An 18,005-nucleotide genomic window follows, 5' to 3' on the forward strand; every position below is an offset into this window, starting at 1 on the left:
TTGGTGTTTTTTTTTTTTTTTTTTTTTTCCCTCTGATAGCACGAGCTAGAGAGAAAAGCACCCTCAAGAGGGTCTCGTCACACCGTGAGACCCTTTCCCTAGTCCTCCAGCTCCTCAGGATCCTGGGTGCCTGTCTGTGTATCGAGCATATTTTCAGACCCAACTTGGGACTTGAACCCATGGTCTGTCACGTAGCCCCCCCAGCCTGACATGACACCATTGTTACTGCATGCCGCTGTGACTGGGCCCACCTTGACTTTCACTTTAAGGCTGGATGCCCTTTCTCTGTCTTGCTGTGCAATGAAAGGGCTTGGGGGGCTCTGGCTGTTGTGCAGGTGCAAGGGTGTTGGTTTTCTCTCTGGGGACCTGCTCTGAGCTCTCGAGGTCTTTGTTATCACGCCTGTCACTGTACGGTCCTAGCCACTCACCTCTCTAGCCCTGCCGCCTCAGTCCTAAGTAGACTGCCTATACTTGCCTTCCCTCCTCAGCTTAACTCCAGTCCAAGCCTCCAGACTGGCTTAGAAAGCAGATCCCCTTTCTAGGCCTCTCCAGGCAGAAGGGCAGATATGGGGCACAGGGAGAGCAGCACCTGCCACTCCTTGTCACCCCTCACCTTGTGGTCTCCAGAGAGTGCAGCCTGCCAGCTGTGTGAGTGTCTGTGGGCCAACACTGCAGCAGATGAGCCCAGGAGGAGAGGCCCCTCCTCCTCCAAGCTGCTGAGTGGACAGCGGCCACCTCCTGGCCCATGCTCCTGTACGTGGGTCTCCAGCCCCCTCCCACCACATGCACTCTGCAGCCGCTGCGTCCTCTGCTGTCCTTTGGTCGACGGAGGCAGTGATGGAGGATCCGGCTTATAATTATGTATGAGCCTGAGCTGCGAGAATCTGTGCGTATGTGTGATGTAGGGGTGATTAGGAGGGATTATGAGCTCATAAATATGTATCACTTCCCCCACTGCAGGAGCGATGGGGCAGGAAAAGCGGGGATCAGGATGGCTCCTCTTTGCACAAATCTCCACATCCTCTCGGAAATTCCCCAGAGTGGCCCTGCCTCCTGTGCCTAGCAGCCATCAGCCCAGCTTGTTAGAATGCTGGCCGTGGAAGCACTGTTTCTACCTAGGATCTTGGAGGGGGTGCAGGCCCAGCTGCTGCTGCCTGTCCCATAAGGGGCCTGGCCTCCTCATGCCCCCATAGCACTGCCAGGTGCTGGCACCACCATGCCCTGTTGACCTTCCTCGACCAATGCTCTGGTTCCTGCCTCATGGGGAGGGCCTTGAACTGGGAGGAGGGAGCCCTCACTGGCTGGCTCTGTGACCTTGGCAACTTGCTTGCCCTTGGAGCCTCAGCTTCCCCACATGGAATGTGGTGCTTGCGGAGTTTCAAGGAGGTCATACTGGAGCCCAGGGCAGAGCTGGTGCTCAGGCAGGGGTTACCCACAAGCAGACTTCCATCGGGTTTTGTTGCTCCTCTTGGCCTCAGTCCCCTCACTTGTACAATGGGCCAGTCACTTCAGGATCACTGATTACAAGATTCTTCAGTGTGAGCTGCGGGGCCTCTCAGCCGTGGGGGTCTCTCAGTTGTGGGGTCTTTACTGGCAGCCTCCAGAGGTTTCTGCCAAAGAGTGGTGAATACTCTCAGGGCCAGGTCTGGTGGGTGCTGGGTGGAGTTCCTTGGTGGGAGCTCAGGTTATGGCCCTGAGGCAGAGCTCTGTTGGCTGCTCTCTGAGGGAGGTGTGGGGCCTAGGCTGCCCCAGGTGCATTGTCACTGTCTGTGGGCAGCAGGAAGCCAAGGCCTTATCCCATTCCACTGGGAGGACTTCTGCTGTGAACTCTAACCCTCTTCCAGTATGTAGACCCCAGCCTCTTCCCCCAGCCACTCTGCTGAGTACTCACGGCCCCTGCCAAGAACCTAGAGGAGCCTGTGTCCTGCAGATGCACAGCCCCACCTAGTCACCATCTGAGATACATCATTTTGCACCGTTTCCCCAGGGACTGGACTGCTACCTGCTCAACCCCTCATCCGGTCCAGATGACTGGGGGTGCTCCCTGGCCCCTCAGCTGGTAGGCTGGTGGAAACTGCCCCTTCATGCCAGATGCTAGGTGTATTAGTTTCCACACCCACATAGCAGGCTGCCTGGCATTCTCTGACTTGGCCTGTGTGCTGCAGGTGAGTTGTTGCACTAGTCTCTTCATTTTGGGGTCTCCTGGCCTGCTTGAGGTACTCCTTCCCTGCCTTGTCACTTGTGGGCTTGCTACATCTCACTGTGTCAAGCAAGGTCACTGTGTCACCCTTGTGTAACTCTACCTCAGGGCTTGCTCCACTAGGACTGGAGTCTTGGATAGGCGCCCCCTACCATACACGCCCTGAGCACCGACCTGGGGTCCCTGACCCTTGCCTCCAGGGGCCCCCAGCCTCTGCCAATGTAAAGTCATGTGTTCTCAGGCCCTGGTGCAGCCTAGCCTCCTGCCTCCACCCACCAGGCTGCCAGCATCTTGGCTCTGTCCCCTCCTGGCCTCAGTGCCAGGCTGAGAAGAGACCTTGTCCTCAAGGCCATTGCGGCTCAGTGACCGCAGGCCTACCTGCCGAGTGCGTCCCCAGCTGTTGGCTGGGATAATAATAGCCCGTTTCCTAAACAAGATGAATGTTGCTGTCATCCTGCTTTCCAACACAACTGCTCTGTCCCCAATCTCCTCCCACAGCCCTAATGAAGCTCCTTATTCCTAGACTTTTTACTTATGACCCTTTTGAACTTCTCAGAAGCACCTGTTCCTTGGATCTTTGACCTGAGGGCTAATCCAGGCCACCTTTACTCCTTGGCCTGCAGGAAGGAGGAAGCTTGTGGTAGAACAGCGACCCCCACGTGTCCATTCTTCCTAGGTCCAGCTGGGCAGTTGGCCTGCGACCTCTCCAAATGTGGCTTCTTGGGATCATCTGCCTTGGGGTCTGTCCCATGTTGGCTCAGCCTTGGCCTCAGACCTTTCTCAGCCTCCCCAGGTCAGGGCCAGGCCACCTGCTACCGAGAGCTGGGAATATGATGGGCCTCCCAGTGGTGGGGACAGTGGGGGCTGGGATAGAGAGAACAAGGAAGCAGAGGTGGATGGGGGTGGACATGTACAAGGCTCGAGAAAGTTCCTTGTGGCGTGGGGCTACTGGGTACACTCAGTGTATGGCTTGGTGTGACTGCAGTGGGGCAAAGGGAGCAGGTGGGGACCATCTGCTCTGACAAGTCCAGGAAAGATTTGGAAGGAGCAGACCTTGCTGTGGGCTCTGACTGAAGGACACAGTGTATGGGTCGGATCAGTCATTCTTAGGCAGGCCCTGGCCAGGGCATGGCGCAGACTGGTCTGTGGACTGAGGCTAGGAAAGCTGAGATGAGGAAGGTGGCCCTGCAGGGAAGAGGACTTGAGGCTTCTTCCTGCAGGTTGTGGGCACAAGGCTGCCTAGAGCATTCTGTTCCTGAAGGCTGGGAGCAAAGTCAGACATGACGGATCGTTGCTATCATCTAAGGAGGTAGATTTTAGAGGGGATTTGGGGTGGGGGGACGAGGAGAGGGACTGACTGATTGCAAAGGGAACGAGGTAGTATTGGGAGCCATGCAGCTGAGGTGAAGGCTACCCATGCATTGAACTGCGCAGCTTAATGGGGGTGTCCTCCTGGCAGGAGTCAGTTCTCTCCTAGACTGGCAGAATCTGCCCAGGAGCCCTAGGCTGGGGCAGTGAGTTACAGAGCACTGTTTGATTTGGTTGTCTGAGAGAGAAATAGGATCCATATTTTACATCAGCTGGTTATTCAGGATAAGCATATTTCTTATCTTTTGGCATTTACTTAAATTGCCTTGCATATTTGAAGACAATTGGTTACAAATTAATTCCATTTAAATAAGCAGTTAAATATGAAATGCTGAATTTGGAGGTTGTTAATGCAAGAATATTAATATTCAAAGATGGGACTTTCAAAACCCAAGAAGTAGAGGAACATTATTAAAACTTGACGATTACAGCAAAATGGCAATTTGTGGTTTGGGAACCATGGCTTTCTGGTTACTGTTAATGTGCCTGTCAAGTTAATATTTAGGATTGGTGGGCCAGCCAGGTGGCATGGAGGTTTAAGGCGCTGGATCCCGAGACCAGCAGTTAGCATAATGGCTATGTTGCTGGACTCCCATGTAGTCTACCGCGGTTCGCATCCCGGACCTGGTGGCTTAAAAAACTCACGCCGGGCGCGTTTGCGTGTGTGCCCAAGATCCCGAGAGGAGAATGGAGGAGAAGGGATTGTGGTGTGACCATCCCCCCTGGGGGATGATTTCTTGCTTTCTGTCTCTCTGTCTCTGTCTGTCTGGTGAGTGCACGCACCCTATAGCAAAAACCTCTTAAAAAAAAAAAAAAAAAAAAGCTCTGGATCCCACAAGGCTGTGTGGTTCGAGTCTCAGACCCGGCAGCTCAGCTTGAAAAGCATGCTGGATGCATGTGCATGTGTGGCCAAAATCCCTATGAGATGGGAGGAGAAGGGATTGCGATATGTCCTTCTCCCTGGGGGTGGATGGGGTGATCTCTCTCTCTCTCTCTTTTGCAAGTGCCTGTGCCCTGTAGCAAAACTGAAAAAACAAAAGCTTGGAATTGGGTTTCCAATATGACCCACGGAAATCTCCATGAGAGGAGGGAGCCTAAAGAGGCCAGAGCCTGACCCAGCCCCCTTACAGTGGTACTGTCGGGGGAGAATGGCGGGCACTGCTTTTGCCATTGGATTAGAGACTCTAGGTGGGAAACCAGAGGCCTGGGGCAGAGGGTTGGGCCACACTACTAGGCTTTCGTGATTCCATGCTAGAGCCCACCAGGAAATTACCCTCTGCTTCCAGATCTCCCTCCCACCTTCACAGGCACTGGTGGGCTTTGTTGTTATGTTTATGCACTTAACATATATGCTTATTGTAGAAATGCTAACTAACACAGAGGCAAACGCAGGGAATATCCAGATCTTAGTACCTGGAGGTAAACCTGTCCATACTGTTTGGGCTGTTCTGTGTGTGTCTGAGTGTGTTTCTCTGTCTGAATATGTTTTTGAGTCTGACTATGTGTTTGTGAGTCTGTGCACATTAGTCTGCATGTTTCTATGGGAGTCTGTTGGTATCTATCAACCTATGTGTGTGTAGATCTTTATGTGTGTCTGAGTAGATGCACATCGGAATGTGTGTGTATTTTCTGTGTACATTTCCTTTGTGTGTGTCTCTGAGTGTGTGGCTCTTTTCTAGGTGGATACCTGTGCTGCTTGTGTGTACACACACGTGTATATATACATTGTGTGAAGTAAAATTTTGCTAGTGTGTTTGGCTATTGGGTAGATAGGCCATTTCTTTTGCTAATGTCAGAATGACATTTGGCAAAAAGAAAGACAGAGTCTATTCTGTCACCTTGATTTATGTCATCTGCTGCTCTGTGCTTCACAGTGAACCATGCTGGCTGCCTGTAGTCTCTTTGATATCTCACAAGTAGGGCTTTGATTCAACAACATTTAGGTTGACTTTGAATTAAGTAGTCTTGTTTGTGTAGTTAGTGATCCTGAAAGCTTCAGAGGTCTCAAAGCCTCTCAGCCTGCTAGTGCCCCCTTCTCTCTTCTCTCCCCATCCCTGCCCTCACTCAGCTGGCTCAGCCAGGAGTAGGACTGCTAGCCTCACAGTCATGGCATTAGGTAGGTGTTGTCAAGCACCAGTAATGAGACCATGGAGAGTCCCTGGTTTGTAGGGCACCGGAAGTCCCAACCCTGTGCTTGATTATGCCTGGTGTCTGGATCTGAGATGGAGCAGATCTTGGAGGATTGAAGGCTTTCGAAGGCTTCTCTGCTGAGACCTGTATGTTGTCCTGGGCCATGTTCTTCTCTGGTTGTCTTACCACTAGCTTGAGCACTGGGTCACACATGGCTCTTTTGTGTCAGGGATATGCCCTGACCTGATCCTTTTGTCTTATGGGGTCACCTTTTTAAATTATATTCATCTTATCAAATAACACCCTTTGGCTTTGTAGATGTCTCTCTTATTGTGTTTGCTTTTTATGTCATTGATTTCTGTGTCTGTGTATGTGTATGTGCTTTAAAAAGGGCCATGCTGTGTCACAATCCTCCTGTGTCAGTCTCATGAGTAGCTGGGACCACAGGCATGTACCACCATACATGACTTTTACAGCCAGAGTCTTGCTATGTTGCCCATGCTGGCTGCAAGTTTGCAATCTTCCTGCCTCAGCTTCCCAAGTAGTTTGGGCTACAGGCATGTGCCATTGTGCTGGAAATCAAACCCAGACCTTCCATGTGGCCTCAGCCTACCAAGCAGCAGTGTCTAGTGTGCACTCCTGTGACTGGGTCTAATTTCTACTCTTCAGAATGTTATTCTAATTTCTTTAGGTTTTATTTATTTATTTACGTTTCCTCTAGCTTCTTGAAAAGGAAGAAATTAGCATTCTTAGGGTGGAAGTTCTGAAGAGTTTCATAGGAGATTATAGAGGGTCATAGATTTTCATATAGTGTTCTTTTTTACTATATATTTTAGACTATTAGTTTTCCTTTAAGAACTACTTTAGCTGCATTTCACAAATTATGACATCTCATGTTTTTATTTTCTAATTTATTATGATATTTGTCTTTGAATACTAGACATTTGGAAGTCTATTGCTTAATTTCGAAATAATTTGCAATTTTATACTTTTCTTTCTGTTACTAGTTGCTAGTGTGAATCTACTGTGATCAGTGAACATTCTCTGTATCTCAACCCTTTGAAATGTATTGAAACTTTTAGCTTTATGATCTTTATGGAATGAACACTTAAAGAGAGCATGTGTTCTGCATTTGTTGACTATAGCGTTTTCAGTTAACTTGGTTAATTATATTGTTCATATCTTCTACATCTTCCCTGATTTCTCTGTTTGCTTACTCTATTAGGGTAAGGAGTATGTGAATCTCAAACCATGCTTATGGATTTATCTATTTTTCCTTTCTGTTCTGTTAATTTTTATAAATCAGCTTTATTGAAATAAAATTTACATATATCAAAATTATGTGCATAATTCAGTAATTATTTTTTGAACAGCTTTATAGGATATAATGTCACAAACCTTACAATTTCTTACTTTTTTTTCAATTGCAAGGAAGAATATGCACTTGCCACAGAGAGGGAGAAAGCACTCCCTAATGGCTGAGATGTGAGGGATAGTCATGCTAGTGTCTCTTTTCCTTCATTCTCCATCTCTTCAGGATTTTGGACATGTATGCACACATGCCCAGTATGTTTTTCAAGCCACCAGGGCTAGGATTTCAATTGTAATTGGCCACGCAGGATCCAGTGTTCGATGCACACATTTAACTGTTGTGCTAGTGAGCTGATCTACATACTTTAAGTCATTTTTATATGTTCACGGAGTTGTATAACCATCATCACAATTGATTTTAGAAAATTTTCATCACTCAAGAAGAAACTATATACCCATTTATGGTCACTTTCCATTTCTCCATTCCCATGGTCACTAGCAACCACTAGTCTACTTTCTGTCTTTATGGATTTGCCTACTCTGACATTTGATGTAAATGGAATAATACTAAATGTGGCCTTTTGTGTCTGATTTTTTTCACTTAGCATATTTTCAAGATTCATCCACATTGCAGTATGAATCAGTACTTTGCTCATTTTTATGGCAGAAAACTTTTCTATGTGTACATAATCCATCTAGGTCGTCACTTGGTAGATACTTAAGTTGCTTCACCTTTTGGCTATTTTGAGTAATACTGGTATGAACACTGATTAAAAGTTTTTGTATGAACACATGCTTTCAATTCTTTTGGGTATATACCTAGGAGTGAAATTGTTGGGTCATATGGTTAACTCTAACTTTGGAAAACTATTTTCCAAAGCAACTATACCAGTTTACATTGCTATTAGCAATGGATGAGGAATTCAGTTTCTCCACATCCTTACCAACACTTGTTACCTATTTTTTATTTAGCCTTCTTAGTGGCTGTGAACTAGTATCTTATTATAGTTTTTACTTGCACTTTAATGACAGCTAATGATACTGAACATCTTTCCTTCTCTGTTTGATTGTTTTTATATCTTTGCTGAAATTTTTAATCAAATCCATTGCCCATTTTTAAATTAGGTTGTCTTTTTGTTGTTGAGTTTTGTTTTTTGTTTAAAAATTTATTTATTTACATTCATTCACTGTATATCATTACAGTATACAAAATGATATTTTCCATCCAGAATTCAGGGTATATTGGCTCAATCAAGCATATTACCATATTACCATGATATTACCATATTACCATGATGTCTTATCATCAACACATAATTTTCCATTCCTTGTTTCTTATTTATTTTGCTCCCCCCGTCTTGATTCCCTGCCTCTCACCCTCTGCCATTTCCTACCCTTCTCCCACACTGTCTCTGATATCTACAGTTGCTTTCTATGCTTTTTCCCTGCCACATTTTATTGATTCACTAAAGACCTTAATCTAAATGCTTTCAATACTAAGCATAGCTGATACATACATCTCTATGAACACATGTCTGACTTTAGGCATAAACCTCAGTGAGTAGAATGAACATACTATAAAATAGCACCTAGCTGGGGCTATATAGCTTACTGTAGTCATTAAATAGGTATTTTTTTAAAACACTTTTCTTTTCTTTTGGAGAGGTTTTTGCTATAGGGCATGTGCACTTGCCAGAAAGACAGAGAGACAAGAAGCGAGAAATCACTCCCCGGGGGGTGGCCACGCTGCAATCCTTTCTCCATTCTCCTCTCAGGATCTTGGGCACACATGCACACGTGCGTGGTGTGACTTTAGGCCACCAGTTCTGGGACTCGAGCTGCGGTTGATTACTTGGGAGTCCAGTAACATAATCATTATGCCAACTGCTGGTCCCTTAACACCTTTTTTTTAATTTCAAGAAAAAGTTTTAGTTTTAATAGATCAAAATAAAAAATGTTAAGAGAAATTTGCTTAAGACTTAAAACCAGGAAAAAGGTTAGAATTCCATTCAAACAGTAGGTAGATGAACCTATCAACAGTTCAAGAGAAGACAAAAATCCTTAAATTTGGAAAACAAAGCATAGAGGAAAATCAGTAATGTTTTAGTCAAAAGTCATAACATTCTATTTCTCCAGTTCAGTTTCATGTAATTAATCTCTCTTCTATTGTATTTGCAGTGTTACTATGGTCTGACCTTTCCATTTAAATTCTGGAAGTTAACATTCAATTCTGGACTTGTCCCTACCATTAGGCTGGCCATTTTCTTGGTTGTTTTTTTTGGACTCTTTATTTCTGTATGTCCGACTTTAGTTTTCTTGGTATATCACTTCCTTCAGCACATCTTGGAGAGCTGGCCTCTTGTTGTTAAATTCTTTCAAGTTTTGTTTATCTGAGAGTGTTTTTGTCTTTTCTTCCCATATGAAGGACAGTCTTGCTGGGTATAGTATTCTTGGTTGAAATTGTTTTTCACTTAACACTGAATATATTTCCCCATTCTTTCTTTGCTTGCATTGTTTCCAATGAGAGGTCCAATGTTAGCCTGATGGGATAGTCTTCGAAAGTAACTTGATGTTTCTCTCTTACTAATTTTAGTATCTTGTTTCTGTCTGTGGTTTTGGTCAATCTGGCTATGATGTGCTTTGGAGAAGATCTTCTTGGGTTGATTCTTTGTAGGGTCCTTTGTATTTCTTGGGTCTGGATATTTGAGTACCTCTGTAGGTCTGGGAAGTTTTCTTCCAGTATTTCATGGACTAGATTATCAATGTCCTTATTAATTTCTTTACCTTCTGGGATACTGATGATTTGGACGTTTGGGTGTTTAGTGGTATCCAGTATTACTCGTATATTATTCTCATTTTGGGGGGTTATTTTCTCAGTCTTTTGGTGAATTTTTCTAGGTCAGAGGTTCTATCTTTTATGTATGAGATTTGATCTTCTGCATGATCTAATCTGCTTTTAATACATTCAAGGCAGGTTTTGATTGTCTGTATTACAGCCTTCATCTTTAACAGTTCTGTTTGATTCTTTTTTTATGGTGTGTATTTCCTCTTTGAGATCTTGCAAGAACTTCCTCACCTCCTACATCTTCTGGAGTTTGTTGTCTCTCTTATCTTGCATTTCTGTTAGCTTTGTCACTATGAATATTTAAAATTCTTTATCTGACATTTCCATGAGTTCCCTTGTATTGTCTGGAGGGTGAAGAATTATTCTTTTCCCTTAGGGGAGAGATATTTTCTTGACTTTTCATATTTTTTGTGCCTTTGCAGTGGTTTCTGGTCATCTGATGGATTATACATTTTCCCATAGTTTCTGGAGTTAAATTTGAGCATTCAGAGGCATACAGGAGGAGATGATATGCAATCTCTAAGTGGTATCATTTTTCTCTTTATGCAGCAGATTCCATGGAAATTGGGGATTACTCTGACCCTGGCTAGATCTGGGGAGCAGGAGCATGAAGTCTGGGGAGAAAGAAAATCTTTAGTTGCCTTAGTCCCTGAAAGGGGCTGCTCAGAACTCAAAGATAGATGGCCAGTGATTGGTTTGTCCTGGCTAGATCTAGGGGATGGAAGGATGAAGTCTGGGCAGAAAATCTTCAGTTGTCCTAGTCCTTTTTTTTTTTCTTTTAAGAGAGATTTTTGCTATAGGGTTTGCACGCTTGCTGGAGAGACAGAGAGACATATATAGAGACAGACAGTGAGAAATCACCCCCAAGGGGGCATGGCTATACCACAATCCTGTCTCCTCCATTCTCTTCTCAGGATTTTGGGCATGCATACATATGTACCTCAAGCGTCTGGGTCTGGGACTTGAACTGTGGTCAGCCATGTGGGAGTGCAGCACCTTAGCCACTGTATCATCTGCTGGCCCCTCATTTTTCAGTTTTAAAAGTTCTTTTTATATTCTAATTATGAGACCTGTATGATTTGCAGAATTTTCTCCTGTTGTGTGGGTTGTCTTTTCACTTTCTTGATGGTGTCTTTGATAGATAAAAATGTTTAATTTGGGGAACCAGCAGTTAGCGTAATGGCTATGTCGCTGGACTCCCACATAGTCAACCGCGGTTCGCATCCCGGACCCGGTGGCTTAAAACTCACGCCAGGCGCCGTGTGCGTGCGTGCCCAAGATCCCGAGAGGAGAATGGAGGAGAAGGGATTGTGGTGTGACCATCCCCCCTGGGGGTGATTTCTCGCTTTCTATCTCTCTGTCTCTCTCTGTCTGTCTGGCAAGCGCACGCACCCTATAGCAAAAATCTCTCAAAAAATGTTTAATTTGTTAAAATCATTTTCTTTTCCTTTGGTTGCTTGAACTTTAGGTGTTGTATCTAAGAAACGAATGCCATAACAATTTGCACCCATGTTTTTTTTCCAAGAGTTTTATAGTTTTAGCTCTTAATTTAGGTCTTTGATTTGGTTTAATTTTTGTATTTCATGTTAGGTAAGGATCTTCTTTTTTTTAATGTGGATAACTGGTTGTTCCTGCACCATTTGTTGAAATGACTATCTTCCCCTCCATTGGATTATCTTGGCATTCTTGTCAAAAGTCAGTTGACCGGGACCAGCAGTTAGCGTAATGGCTATGTCGTTGGACTCCCATGTAGTCGACCGCGGTTCGTGTCCTGGACCCAGTGGCTTAAAACTCACACTGGGCGCATGTGCGTGCGTGCCCAAGATCCCGAGAAGAGAATGGAGGAGAAGGGATTGCAGCGTGGCCATCCCCCCTGGGGAGTGATTTCTTGCTTTCTGTCTCTCTGCCTCTCTCTGTCTGGCAAGCACACGCGCCCTATAGCAAAAACCTCTCCAAAAAAAAAGTCAGTTGACCAAGGACAAATATTGTACATATAATTTCACTTATATGAGGTAACTAGTCAAATTCATAGAGACATAAAATGAAACAGTGGTTACTAGCAGCTGGGAATGGGATGGGAAGGAGGAATTGGATGTTACTGTTCAATGGATATTGAGTTTCAGTATAGGATGATGAAAAGTTCTGGAGATACATGGTGGTGACGGTTGTGTGTGTAGTTAATGCCACTATATTGTACATTTTAAAATGGTTAAAATGATAAATTTTATGTTATGTATATTTTGCCATAGTAACATAACACAGTTGACCATAGATGTATGCATTTGTTTTTGGACCCACAATATTAATTACATTTATCTATATGTTTATCCTTATGCCAGTACCACAGTTTTGTTTTGTTTTGTTTTCTGAGAGAGATTTTTGCTATAGTACACATGTGCTCACTGGAGAGACAGAGAGACAGAAAGCAAGAAATCACCCCCCTGGGGGAATGGCCACACCACAGTCCCTTCTCTTCCATTCTCCTCTTGAGATCTTGGGTGCACACACATGCATGCCCAGTGTGAGTTGCAAGCTTCCAGGTCCAGGACTTGAACCATGGTCAGCCACATGGGAGTCGAGCAATGTAACCATTACGCTATCTGCTGGCCTCACCACAGTGTTTTGATTATTGTAGATTTACAGTAAGTTTTTTAATCAGGATATATCAGTTCTCCAACTATTTTTCTTCTTTAAGGCCATTGTGACTGGGATCAGCTGATGGCGTAATGGTTACATTGCTGGACTCCCATGTAGCTGACCACAGTTCGAGTCACAGACCTGGTGGCTTATAACTCAGGCCAGGCACGCGCATGCATGTGTGCACCCAAAATCCCGAGAGGAGACTGGAGGAGAAGAAATTGCAGTGTGACCATTCTCCTTGGGGGGTGATTTCTCACTTCTTATCTGTCTCTGTCTCTCTGGTGAGTGCACACACCCTATAGCAAAACAAAAAAATCTCTCCTCAAAAAAAAAAAAAAAGATTTCTTGGCTCGGATCAGCAGGTGGCATGGCAGTTAAGCTGCTGGACTGCCACATGACTGACTGTGGTTCCAGTCCTGAACCTGGCAGCTTCCTGAACCTGGCAGCTTCCTTTCTCAATCTCTGGTGAGTGCATGAGCCCTAGAGCAAATTAAATAATAATGATAATAATAATAATAATAAAGATTGTTTGGCTCTTCTGGGTATTTTAAATTTCAGATGAGTTTTAGGATCAATTATAAATTTCTATAAAGAAGATAGTTTGAATTTTGATAGAAATTGCATCAAATCTATAGGTCAGTTTGGAAAGTACTGACATCATGATAGTATTAAGTCTTGTAATTCATGAACATGGAATGTTCTCCCATTTATTTAGGTCTTTTTTAGTTTTTTAAAACTATGTTTTATGGGACCAGCAGTTGGAGTAATGGCTTTGTCACTGGACTCCCATGTAGTCAACTGCAGTTTGAGTCTCAGACCTGGTAGCTTAAAACTCATGCCGGGCACAGGTGCTTGCGTGCCCAAGATCCCAAGAGGAGAATGGAGAAGGGACTGTGGCGTGACCATCCCCTCTAGGAGGCGATTTTTCGCTTTCTGTCTCTCTTTCTGGTGAGCGCACGTGCCCTATAGCAAAAACCTTCCCCCTCCCCCCAAAAAAACTATGTTTTATACTTCTTAATGTGTGAGTCTTCTTTTGTTAATTTTATTCCTAAATATTTAATTTTTTAAAAGAGGTTTTTGCCTTAGCTTGCATGCACTCTTGCTATAGAGAGAGAAAGAGAGAGAGACAGAGATGGCGAAAGGAAAAGTGAGAAATTATCCCCCAGTCGGGATGGCCACACCACAGTCTCTTCTCCCTCATTCTCCTCCCAGGAGCTTGGGCACACATGCACACACACTCAACATGATTTTTAAGCCACCGGGTCTGGGACTCAAACAGTGGTTGGCCATGTGGGAGTCCAGTGACATAACTGTTACACCATTTGCTGGCCCCAATATTTAATTCTTTTGATGTTATCATAAATGGATTTATCTGTACTTTATTTCCAGATTGTTTATTCCTAGTGTATCGAAATACAATTGATTTTATATGTTGATCCTATATCTTACAACCTTGAACTTGTTTATTAGCTCTAATGGTGTGTCTCTGTGTGTGTTGCTTAGATTTTTCTACACTAAGATCAAGTCATTTGTAAATAGAGTTTTATTTCTTCCTTTCCAATCTAGATGCCTCTTATTTCCTTTTCTTACTTGGTTACTAGAAGCTGTACTATAATGTTGAATAGAAATGGAGAGAGGAGATGTCCTTGCCTTGTTCCTCATGCTAAGGAAAAACTTTATTTTTCCATCACGAAGTACGATATGATGTTAGCTGTAGGTTTTTTGTAGATGGTATTTATTAGATTGAGAAGTTTACTTCCTAGTCATTGAGTTACTTTTATAATGGAAAGATGTTGGAGCCTGTCAGATGCTTTTTCTGTAGCTATTGATGTGTTCATGTAATAGTTTTGTTCTATATTCTATTTATTTATATAGTGTGTTACATTGATTGATTTTTATATGCTGAAGCAATCTCACATGCTGAGAAAAAAATCCCACTTGGTCATTATACGTGTATATAATTTTTTATATGTTGATGGATTCTATTTGCTACTATTTTGTTGAAAAATTTTGTGTCTGTATTCATAAGAGATTTTGTTCTGTAGTTTTTACTTGTTTTTTAACATTTTTTTCCTTGTGTATTTGTCTAGTTTTGATCAAAGGGTAATACTGACTCTGCAGAATGAATCAAAAAGTGATTCTTCCTCTTCTGTGTGTTGTAACAGTTTATGAAGGCTTGGCTTTAATTCTTCTTTAAACATTTGGTAGAATTCACTAATGAAGAGATCTAGTCTTGACCTTTGATCGTGAGAAATTTTCGATTACTCATTTAATCTCTTTACTTGTTAAAAATCTATTCAGATTTTCTTTTAGTTTGTGCATTTAGGAAATTCATCCATTAATATTTTGAATAGGTTATCCAACCTGTTCCAGTTGTTATCATATTTCATTATAATCCTTTTTATTTCAGTAACATTAGTATTAATATTCTGTCTTCTGTTCCTGTGATTTTTGGTATGTTGTGTTTTCATTTTCATTTGTCTTAGTATTTTCTAGATGTCCTTCTGATTTCTTCCTTGACCCATTGGTTAATTAAGAGTGTATTGCTGGATTTCAACATACTTGTGAATTTTTCTGTCTTTTCTTATTGATTTCTTATTTTTATCCTGTTATGGTAAAAGGACATATTTAGTATGATTTCAGGCCATTAAAATATATTGGGACTTGTTTCCTTAACACATGGTCTATTGTGGAGAGTGATTTATGTGTACTTGAGAAAGTGGATATTCTCTCTTGTTGGATAGAGTATTCTAGATATGTGTGTTAGGTCTGATTGGTTTATAGTGTTCAAGTCTTCTATTTACTTGTCGATCTTCTGTCTAGTTGTTCTATCTATTACTTAGATTATTGAAGTCCCAACTACTGTTGAATTGTCCATTTCTTTCATTTTTTCAGTCTTTGATTCATCTGTCATGGGCTTTGTTGTTAGGTGCATATATATTTGTAATTGTTATGTCATCCTCATGGATTGACTTTATTATTACAAAATGTTGTTTATCTTTCATAAATCTTTTCATTTTAGGCCTTTTTTGTCTGATGTTAGTATAGCTATGGTCATCCCTTTTTTGGTTTCTGTTTGTATAATACATATTTTCTCATCCTTTCAGCTAATTTGTGTCTTTTCATGTAAAATATTGTTTCTTTAGAGCATATAGTTGGATGATATTTTTATCCATCTGCCAATCCTTGCCCTTTAATTGTAGAATTTAATCCATTTGTATTTAAAGTAATCATTAATACAGAAGAACTTCTGTCATTTAAAAATTAGTTTTCTATTTGTCTTCTATTATTTTTGTTCCTTAATTTCTCTGTTACTACCTCGTTCTGTGTTTGATTTTTTTTTTGTGTACCATTTTAATTTCCTCCTCATTTCCTTGTCTGTATATTTTAGCTATTTTCTTACTGATTATATGAATTATAATTGAACCCTTCAAGCTTATAAAAACCTAGTTTGCATTATTTTCAATAGTTAAAATTTTTTTGCCTCTTTATATCTTCATTTTCTGCCCCCCTTTGTGCTGTTATACATACAGATTACATCTTTATACAATGTGTGCTTATCAATACAGATTTATAATTGCTTTATGCAGTTGTGTCTAAGTCAGGTAGGAGAAAGAAAGTAATTACAAACAAAAAATACGTTTATACTGTCTTTATATTGGCCTTTTCTAATACCCTTTTTTCCTTTGTATGCATTGAAGTTACTCTGTAGTGTCCTTTTATTTAATTTGAAGGATTCCCTTAGTATTTCTTGTAGGATAGAAGTGTTAAAGATAAATTCTTTGGGGAGCAGCAGTTGGCATAATAGCTATGTTGCTGGACTCCCATGAAGTCTACTACAGTTTGAGTCCTGGACCTGCTGGCTTAAACTCATACCGGGTGTGTGTGCATGCATGCCCGCCCAAGATCCCAAGAAGAGAATGGAGGAGAAGGGATTGTGGCATGGCCATCCCCCTAGGGGGTGATTTCTCTTTTTCTGTCTCTCTGTCTCTGTCTTTCTGGCGAGCACATGCACCATATAGCAAAACCCTCTCCAAAAAAGAGAGATAGATTCTTTGTTTTTGTTCATCTGGAATATTTCTTCATTTTTGAAGAATAATTTTGCTGGATATAGGCTGCCTTTTATTTTTTTTTAGAGAGAGATTTTTTTTTTTTCCTATAGGGCACATGCACTTGCCAGAAATATAGAGACAGAAAGCAAGAAATCACCCCCTGGGGGATGGCCACCCCATAATCCCTTCTTTGTTCTCTAGAGATCTTGGACATGCATGCACAAATGCCCAGCATGAGTTTTAAGCTGCTGGATCCGGGACTCAAACCATGATCAACTACGTGGGAGCCCAGCGATGTAACCATTATGCCATCTGCTAGTCCCTAGATTGCTTTTTGACAGTTTTTTTTTTCTTTCAGCACTTTGTGTCATCACACTATCATCTGCCTTCATAAATTTTAATAAGAAAGCAGCTATTAATCTTATTGAGGATCCCTCGTACGTGATGAATTGCTTTTCTCTTGCTGCTTTCAGGGTATTATCTTTTTTTATTTTGTTGTGTCTATACGTGGATTTGTTTGAATTTATCCTACTTAGAGTTCACTGAGCTTTATGGATTTATAGATTAATGTTTTTCATTAAGTCGGTGAAGTTTTCAGGCACTTAAAAAATATTTGCTAGAGGGCATGTGTGCTTGGTAGAGAGAGATGAGGGGCAGAAGTTGAGAAAGCAGTCCCTTTTCCTCCATTCTCCTTTTGGAATTTTGGGCACACGCACACATGCCTGGTGTGTATTTTAAGCCTCTAGGCTTAGGACTAAAACTGCAGTTGGCCATGTGGATTCAGCCACCTTAACTACCATGCCATCAGCTTGCCCAGTTTTCAGCCATTATTTTTTCAGATATTATTTCTGCTCCTTTCTCTGTCTCCCATCCTTTTGGTACTCCCATTATATGTAAGTTGGCATACTTAACAGAAGTCAAGTGTCTGCCTGATGGGGATAGTGGGGTGGTGTTTTGTAGCCAAAAAGCTTGTTCTTCAATTGATTATGCTGGGAGAACATGAACCAGGCTGCCAGGTCTGCTGCAGGGAGTGAACAGTAAGGCCTTCTGCAGGTCAGGGAGTCAGGAAGTTAAAGTTTGGGCCCTTACTTGATCACCATGTACATGTCTTGAATGAGATATTCCTTACTGGGACATGATAGAATTAACTAATGACCTTGATTTTTTTTTTCCTCTATAGGTTCAATGTCAACAATACCATTCTTCATCCAGAGATTGTTGAGTGGTGAGTACAGTCTATGGTCATTTTGGTTATCTTTTGTGCCCAGCTCATGGCGTCGGGAGACCCTGCTATTCCCACTGACCCCATCTCAGAGAGTCCTGCCAAAAGTCAACCTTGAGAGCCTCCTTCCTTACCCTTTTCTGTTTGTTTCTTTGGTTAGTTGGCTGGGTTGGTTTTGTTTCTTTGTTTGTTTGTTTTGTTTCTTTTTTTTTTTTTTTGAGACATTTTCCACATAGA

The 18,005-nt window shown here is 42.3% G+C and overlaps 1 protein-coding gene across 1 annotated transcript in view; it reads left to right on the plus strand.

The window, feature by feature from the left end:
* The window catches only part of PEPD (peptidase D), a 170,469-nt gene that overhangs the window by 33,339 nt on the left and 119,125 nt on the right, over positions 1-18,005 (plus strand). The window contains exon 7 of the mRNA XM_006167978.2: positions 17,727-17,771. Within this exon, the coding sequence (XP_006168040.1) occupies positions 17,727-17,771 (45 nt within the window). The remainder of the gene's footprint in view (positions 1-17,726; positions 17,772-18,005) is intronic.

This window comes from Tupaia chinensis, unplaced genomic scaffold, assembly GCF_000334495.1.
Source record: "Tupaia chinensis unplaced genomic scaffold, TupChi_1.0 Scaffold145396_1, whole genome shotgun sequence".
Lineage (NCBI taxonomy): Eukaryota > Metazoa > Chordata > Mammalia > Scandentia > Tupaiidae > Tupaia > Tupaia belangeri.